At 50.7% G+C, this 8,369-nt stretch overlaps 1 protein-coding gene across 3 annotated transcripts in view; it reads right to left on the bottom strand.

Moving 5' to 3' along the window:
• Nucleotides 1–1,635: 1,635 nt before the first annotated feature.
• PLXNA2 (plexin A2) overlaps nucleotides 1,636–8,369 on the bottom strand; it is a 145,326-nt gene continuing 138,592 nt past the window's right edge. For 2 of the 3 annotated variants that reach the window (XM_039565104.1, XM_039565105.1), the window contains exon 32: nucleotides 1,636–7,924. In XM_039565104.1, the coding sequence (XP_039421038.1) occupies nucleotides 7,829–7,924 (96 nt within the window). In that variant the 3' untranslated portion in view covers nucleotides 1,636–7,828. The remainder of the gene's footprint in view (nucleotides 7,925–8,369) is intronic. The other variant, XR_005603645.1, reaches the window with a different exon arrangement.

Genomic DNA, 8,369 nt, shown 5'->3' with positions numbered 1-8,369 from the left:
ATTTTATATAACCTTTTCTAAGCATCACTTGACCTTGTCAGTGCCAATAAAGCCCTGTGAAGTGCATGCCAGATAAAATGTAATTTTTAATTGAGTATCCTTATTACATCTATTAACAAGGTGCAGATGAATACAAATGACCCCACGGTCGATGCTGTCGATTCATGTTGGAATTTCTTTCTCCTTTGCTGAGCTGAAGGAGTCAATAATCTCCCAAAGGGTGCACAGGGAGCGGAGATTTCCCTGGCAGCTGCTGTCCTGCCTCCAGGGTCTTTCCTACAGCACAGTGGCCACTGGTAAACCAGCACAGGATCAGCATCTCTGAAGGTAAAACACAAAATCCAACTCCCCCAGCCCGTAGGAAAGATCTGAGAACCTCAGTTCCTATTTCATTCTTTAACTTTAGACTTACCCAAGGCACAGGTGAAAAACAAGAGTCTTCTTTTTTATTCCCTAATTCACAAATCATGTGAAAACTCCGCTCCACGTTGGGTGGTCACAGCACTGGAATGGGTCCAGGGCTTCCAGCAGCAGAGCCCGTGGGATCCATTTGGGGAGGTTAAAATCTGCTGGTTTCAAGTGGGAGTTGGCAGGATGTGGCCAAACTGCCCCCCTGAGGTCCATGTCAAGCTTTGGTCTCAGTTTGAGGGAAATAAGCTGGAATGACCTGCCTGAGGAGCAGAGTGCTGCTCTGACACGATGGATTTGCATTCCCCCTCAAACGGGAGCAGCTTCCCATCTCCCCATCAGCCCCACACTAAAACAAGCGGATTTAGAGTCAAATGTCCATAAAAACCACACCTCGGGGCAGCACTGCACTCCCTGCTGTGACCCACGGTGTGCCAGGCCTTCCCCTTCTGGCTTAGATTTACCCTTTTAGTACCTAATTCAGAAAAGAAAAAAAAACAACCCCTTGAGATCTTCCAGAAAAAGCAGTGAGCCCTCCTGTTCCGTATCCACATGTTTCTTCTTTAATGCTTCCTTAAGGGTCTCCATTTTTCTGTCACTTATCATCATCCAGAGTAATTTTGGGCTGTTAGAGAAAGTTCATTGCTGTAATTGCGACCATATTGGTCATTAAAGTTGACAGACAGCTGCTGGAGAAGTCACTCGCTGATTCCTGCTACTCAGCAGATGCCTCTCAGCGTTTGCTGAGATGTTGGCTTGAATTTATGAAATGGAAGCAAAAGCGTTTCACCTCAAGGAAGGAGCATCTCAGAGAGGGGAAACGTGAAGAACTCACCCAGGCCTTTTATTTGCGAGCAGGGTTTGCTGCTCCTGCTCCAGCTGGAGCGGAAATAACTGGAATTTCACAGTCCCTAAGGGCTGCTCCTGTCTGCAAGGGCTGGGGACCCCCATCCAGCCCAGCTGCACCCCATTTTCACCATTCAGGGGTCATTTCCAGATGCTCCATCCCTGGAAGTGTCCAAGTCCAGGCTGGACAGGGCTTGGAGCAGCCTGGGACAGTGGGAGGTGTCCCTGCCCATGGCAGGGGTGGCACTGGATGGGATTTAAGGTCCCTTCCTCTGGGATTTCCACTCACCCATTTCTTGCTGCTGGGATTCAGTAAATAAATATTCCTCACACAATAAATGCCCCACAGCACATGTTGGAAAATAAGGAGCCACTCAGGAGGGCTTTTTTAACCAGTAAACTTTATTTATATATAACAACAGTACAAAGTGAGTCCTTGGCTTGCAAAATAGGAGTGTTTCATATTTACAATAGGTACACAATAATATATTAGAATAATAACAAAACCCCCTTTTATTTCCTTGGAACATTTTTAAATACTTAAACTTTCTTACATTTGCTTTTTTTTTTTTCCACAACACTTGTAAAAACAACAAAAAACAGACAATCATCTTAAAAAAAAATATAATACAGAACTCCAGTGTGTCAAGTATAACGGGGAGGGGAGGAGCCACGGTGGAATGGGCACAGATACAAATCAATTCCTTGTTCCTGCCAATACACAAATCCCCTAAAACTGGTGGGGGTTGGTTTGTAAGGAGAAGGGGAAGAAGAAATCAGAATCTGTTCCATGGCTGATACCTCTACATTCTGTGACGTTTCTGGGGGACTCCAGAAGCTTTAGTACCTGTACATTCCCTTCCCCTTGCTGCCTCTCCTAGCGGCCCCCAAGGTGCCATCAACACCACAGCTCATCAGTAAGAGAAGGACATTTTACTGCATTATCTCCTGAACTGTGAAATAACGCGGCAACATCAGCTCCTTTCCCTCCCCACGGCTCCACCTGTGTGTGCCCAGTCCATGGGATGGAAGCGGCGGCTGGAGAAGCTGTTGCATAAACTTCCAAGCTTATTCGAAAGAGAGGTATTAAAAATCCCAAAGGAAAGGCCATACAGGAGATCTCGTGTTTGATTTGGCAGCCTTGGGAGGCCCAGGGGGTTTGGGATATTTGGGATATTGTCCGTGCAATCGGATGGACCCTGCGGGCCTTTGGAGCCTGTTCTGCAGCGCTGCAGAAAGGTCAATTTTCCCAGGATTTTATTCCACGGTTACAAAGGAAGGAGAGGGATGGGAAACACGGGGACTAAGGGGGATCTGAAAGAACAAGCACAGGGACACTGCCATGCTCACGGCACGGCCACACCACCTCCGGGTGCCACCTCAGCAACGTGGGCACAGACGCCCCGGTGGGACTGGAGAAGCTTTTCCAGCAAGGAGCAGTCGGGCTCTGCCATCTCCCACTGCCCCACCCTTCCACCTCCCCATCTCTGACCCCAGCACAGTCCCAGCACCCAGCAGAGCACCCCGGGGTGCAGGGCACGCACCACAGACCCCCAGCTTTCTTCCAGGAGCCAGGAAGGCACCAGGCACCACCCGCAGCTGGGGCTCCGGCTGCTGCTCCATGGCCTGCCCAGAACACCTGAATTTTGAGGGTGAAGGGGCTTTGCACAAAGCCTTCCAGGCAATCAAAATAATTTCAAAGACTCCCATCCTCTTCCCCTGCAAAACTAAACCGACGAAACTGCACTGAAATTGCTCAGCTCAGCGGATGCCCAGCGGCGCCTTCTCAGCGCACACGGGCCTCTCACTCCAATTATTTCCCTGCTGAATGTCTCATGGATAAAATCAAACCATCCTGTCCGTGCAGGTGGCCTCAGAGCTGTCACCAGTGCTTTGCCCTCAGCCTCTGACCCACTGGTCTCTGGTTTTGGGTCCGGGCTGGGTGTTTTCACTGCAGACGTTCACCGAGGACGGGACTGTGCTCCGAGCTCTTCCTCTCACACAACTCTGTACAATGTCACAGCTCCCTGCACTATTGCCTTGCAATTCCTGGTGCAAACGTGATTCTGGAGTAGGATGGCTGAAGCTCTGTGGCATTTTAATGCATCTTTGATGTCAGTTATTCACCCTCCTCGGAAAATTTTTTCTTCTCTCCAGGGCACAGTCACACGCCAACTCTCCCTGATGGCCCAGCTTATTCGAGTCAGGTCTATTTTAGTCTCGTTTAGTTTGGGGAGCTGAGTCCCTGTGACAGGTGAGCTCTGACAGTGCAGGAAACTGGATGGAGAACAGCCAGTGACAGGAGAATGTGGCTGGGCTGCTGCCAGGGAATGGGCTCGAGGCTTTGGAGCAGCACAGGGACCATGCCAGGAGCTGCTCTGCCCTTTGCCAACCTGGCCTTCCTCATCCCTGCTGGCTCTGTGGGACTTCTGGGAATGAGACCTTGTTTGGAGGCTGTGCCCACGGGAGGAGAGGATGCTCTGACCCTTTTTCCCCACAGACTTAAACACGCAAAGACTCCCACGAGGAGCTCAGAGCCAGCAGCGTGCCGAACGCGACCCCATTTTGCCTTTGCCCCCCACGTGCCCACCCAAACCGTTTCCCACATTGTGACATTTCTTGTGGAGTCCAGTGGAAGGTAGGAGGGAACACTGACGTGGGGATGGGCCACCAGGATTTTAAGACAGTGTGTGGAAGGCACTGCTGTGATGAAGGTCTCTGTTGGCACCGCGGCGAGTGGCTGCGCTCGCCGTCCCCAGCGTGTCACAGCCCCGAGCCCTGCGGGGAGGCACCGCTGTCCCCACGGCCACCCTTCAGGGGTAAACCTGAAATTCCACACCTGGAATGCTGCTGGGATGCAGTGAGGCCGTGGCAGCAGTTTTGTTTCTCAGCGCTGGTCCCCACGGTGGGTCCTCACTCAGCTGCAGACAGGATATCCAGGGTTTCCATGGATATCCATGCTGGATTTCACGGGGCTGGCAGCACTTCGGCCGTGCTGATCCTTCCTGCCTCCCTTGAATCCATCCTCTATGGCAAAGCGTGGCCCACTCGCTGTCCACATCCTCCAAGCTTTGGTGGCTGCAGCTCCACAGCGGGGCCAGCCTTGCCTGCGAGTTCCACTCTCGAGTGTGGGGTTTTAATAAAGGCTTTCAAGGAGGAGAAGCGTTTGATTAGCACCTCGCTCCCCCTCGGAGTGGGTGCTTTGATAGCTCATGAGCGGAAGATTAAACGGAATTATTCAAGCGGTGACACCAGCAGAGAGATTCCGCAAAGTGACGTCTCCCACTTTGATGTCGGAATACCTGAAACGGAGTGAACTGGAGACTCCAAACACCGAGCGGCCTTGCAGGAGGAAGGGGGCAATGAGAGGGATGTGAAATCGTTTCATCTAAGGCAAGTGCCCCCTCCTGACCAAACCTTGAGTCCAGTTTGCTGCGAGTGCAATGAAAATGCCATTTTGAGATCTGAAGCTTCCTCTTCCCAAAGGAGGAATGGAAATGTCAGATGCAAGCAGGGCAAGAGATTCCCAGCTTTGCCCCAGGGAGATATGTTGCTTCAATCCATATAATTGCCTGTAAAGATCCATAATTAATGTCAACCACCATGAGTAGATACTTGGCAATGTATTTCTAGGCCACCCTTCCAGCCAGGGCTGTGCTGTTCCCTCTGCCATCCTCCTAAAGCTTTTCCAGATGATGGAAGAGGTGGGAATTCAGTCAGAAGTGTAAGAGTTTATTGGTTTGCAAAGTGCTCCTGCTGCTTCCCCTTTTTTCTCTCTGCTCTAATCTTCCCACAGCACAGAAGATCATCTCAGTTGTCCCCTTTTCTCCTTAACATTCTCCCAGAGAATCCAGGGGGTGTTTGGGGACCTCCACTTCTGCTGAGAAAATACAGGGGAGTGGGGAATGACAAAACCTTGACTTGCAGGGTGCTCCTGGCCACAAGGTGGAGAGCAGGAGGAGGAAAGCAGGATTAAAAGGGCTACAAAAAGCCTCTCAAAGAGAGGCAGAGAGGAGCACCCCGAGGGCTGGTGGGCAGGGACACGGTCATGAGGCCCAGGTGATGCACAGCCAGGCCTTTGCCTTGGGCTGTACTCGTATTTTGTGAGTCCTGCAGAGATAACTCCCCAGACTGATACCCAGAGGTGTTTGGAAACTGTTTGGGAACTTTTTGGAGTGCTGTCTTTGGGTTTCAGAGTACCATGAGCATTTGGTGAACCCAAACCAACAATCACAGCTAGAACAGATCTGGAAATCCCTCCCTGTGAACAGTAGGAACAGAACCAGAAAAAACCTGCAGGATTTCGAAGCCTGAATCTCTGCCATGTCCTGTGGTACCTGCAGCAAAGAGCAGGCCAGCCTGGGGAGGGCTCCAGTGACATTCCCAGTGCTGGGCTCCGCAGTGCCTGACCTTTAGTAGGACTTTTGCACATGATCTGCCTTAGAAATGGGATTCACTGTGCAGGAGCAGGATCCCTGCGAAGGGAACTCTGGGATAACAGGCAGTAGGAACCCTGCTCTGCCTCTCAGTCTCTGCTTCTGCCACTCTCCCCCTGTCTCAGTAAATCCAGTGCTCAGGCTGCTGTAAATGTCAAGAACTTATTGCACAAGGTTGATTATTATCATCAGTATTTTCTGCTTTTCAGAGAGACTCACAGAAGTGGATTACCAAAAGAAAGTGGACTTGGCATGGCTTTTACTGAATGGTAATTAAACCATGTTTCCTGAGTATTTCTCTACATGCTTCTCCCCTCCTCTGGCGCTGGACTGCAGGACACCAAAAGCCAGCAGCTCTCTGGGAGCCCTGCTGGGCTCCTCCAGGCAGGAATGGTGGAGGAGGGGGATGGATACAGAAATGGATTTTCCTTCAACACACACTGGCTGCAAAGGAAGGTCCCAGTCTGGTGTGACACCGCCTGGGCAGACACCAGGAATTATTTTGCTGCCATTCCCAAGCTCCTGCAGCCAACACTTGTATTTCCATTAGGCCTCCTCTCCCTGCCCTCCCCACTGCAGCCTGCACACGCATCAATATTTACTACAGAGAGAAATATTTACAGCATTCCTTCCCCTCCTGGCACTCTACAAAGGGACACACATAAGCTTTGGTGTCTTTGAAAGAAATAACACTCACAAACATTTGCCTGTCACTGGCCACAGGAACATGTGCTGTGGGGGCCAGCAAGGAACTGAAGAGAACAACGAGACGCCAACACAGAGACACGACAGCAGAGCTGGCTGGCCCGGGGGTGCTGGTTAAGGTTTGCTCTTGCCCTGGAGCAGAGATTTCTCTCCCTTTGCCAGTGGAAATGCAAGTCCTGGCCCTGGGTGAGGCGGCAAACGCTGGTGGAGAGACCCAGAGGGAGCCTGTGCCCAAGGACTCCGCACATCCAGCAGAAAAGCAACAACAATCTGCTCTCCCAGCGTCCAGGCTTTTCAAGTATTGTCACCGTAAACATCGGGGTTTGTGGGGTTTTGCTGCGAGACATCGGAGGCGGCTGCTGGAGACCCCCAAAACCAACCCTGGAGGCGTCGGCCCAGCTCTGCCTTGGCACCTGCAGGAACCAGCAGTGGACACTGAATGGATCCCTGCCGGATCACCACGACCATGCCGGACACTGCTGGATCCTTGCCAGATCACTGTGGCCATGCTGGACACTGCTGGACACTGCTGGACACTGCTGGATCCTTGCCAGATCACTGTGGCCATGCTGGACACTGCTGGACACTGCTGGACCACCGGCAGCCAGCGAGGTGGAATGGAGGTGGAAAAGGGAAAAGCAATGAAATTCAGATCTTCCCTCATTTGACAGTAAATGGGATTAAAAAAAAAATAGACATTCTATAAATACATGGATAAAGCTGGATGTCAAGACAGGTCGGATGATCTGATGGTTTTGCAGTTCAGGTAAAGTTCCTCCTAGTGCCTCTAAGTTACTCAGCCACTGGACTATTTTCAGGCTAAACTGCTATTTCACTTGTGTAAAAAGGTGTGGTGCAAACTTGTGCTCGTATTTGTTGTAAGATCCCAAAACAAAGACATTTCGGTTTTCCAGACGTTCCAGTTGGTGTGAGAGTCCGTTCGCAGAATGCCTGAGCCGTGTCCTCGGGAGGTTCTCGGGGACAGGATTCAGAGCTGCTCCTTCTTGCCAGGATTATCTCTATGGCCTCTGTGGTTTTTGCTCTATTTCTTCTTTTTTTTTCCTTTTCTTCCTTTTTTTTTTTTTAAAAAAACCCTTTAAATAAAGTTTTATTTTCTAATATACATTAAACAATTTTCATGCAAAGCAGCAGTCGTGGAGAGATCCAGACTTTCCAGGTTCCTTCTTTCCGTGTACGCGCGAAGAAATGATCCGCCTTGCTTGGACTTTGATTGAGATGTTTCATCTTCTTGTCTTCCTGCCCTTTCAGACTGGGTCCTGTATGATTTTTGAGCACAGCCAGTCCTTGGGCCAGGCTCTGCTCCCTCCAGAAGAGCCTTGGGGGGGTGTGTCCAGTGCGTTCCTTGCTTGTTCTCCCTCCAAATTCCCGAGAGTCCCTGTGATCCTCTGCCCTTTGCTGTCCGTGACCTTTCTTCAGCTCTCAAACGACATGGCCCCAATGAGTTGCTCTACTTTGTAAGCCAAGCGCTGCCTCCGAGCCTGCTCATCCTGCTCCAGAGCCCCGATGAGCTGGGGAGGAAACAGAAAAAGGGGGAAAAAAAGAATTAGAGAGAGAAATCAGTGTGAGAGAGGGGGTGGGAGAGGTGGGTGGGCAGCGAGATGTGAGCAACTTGAAGTGGGGAGGTGCGAAATCCCAATAAATGGTGAAGCAACTTGGCTGTCGTTGGTTTGTTGGACCCCTTGATACCCACCCAACAAAACCCACTCTGGTGCCTCAGACTCCACATTTCTTGTCTCGTTTAGCACGAAAGTGATGAGATTTTTCAACCCTAATGGGAAAATAGCCGTGGCGTTGTATCACAAATGGCTACACGCAGTTTGATGACAAAACCCTTCCGTTTCATGGACATAATTACAAAATCGCTCCTTCTTGCGGGGAAATGAAGGGGTGGAACAGATGGCGAGAACCTGGTTTCAAGTGATGCATTCATTAAAGGAGCTCAGGCTGCCAGGG

This window comes from Corvus cornix, chromosome 26 (assembly GCF_000738735.6).
Source record: "Corvus cornix cornix isolate S_Up_H32 chromosome 26, ASM73873v5, whole genome shotgun sequence".
Classification (NCBI taxonomy): Eukaryota; Metazoa; Chordata; class Aves; order Passeriformes; family Corvidae; genus Corvus; species Corvus cornix.
This window is presented reverse-complemented; position numbering and strand designations above follow the sequence as displayed.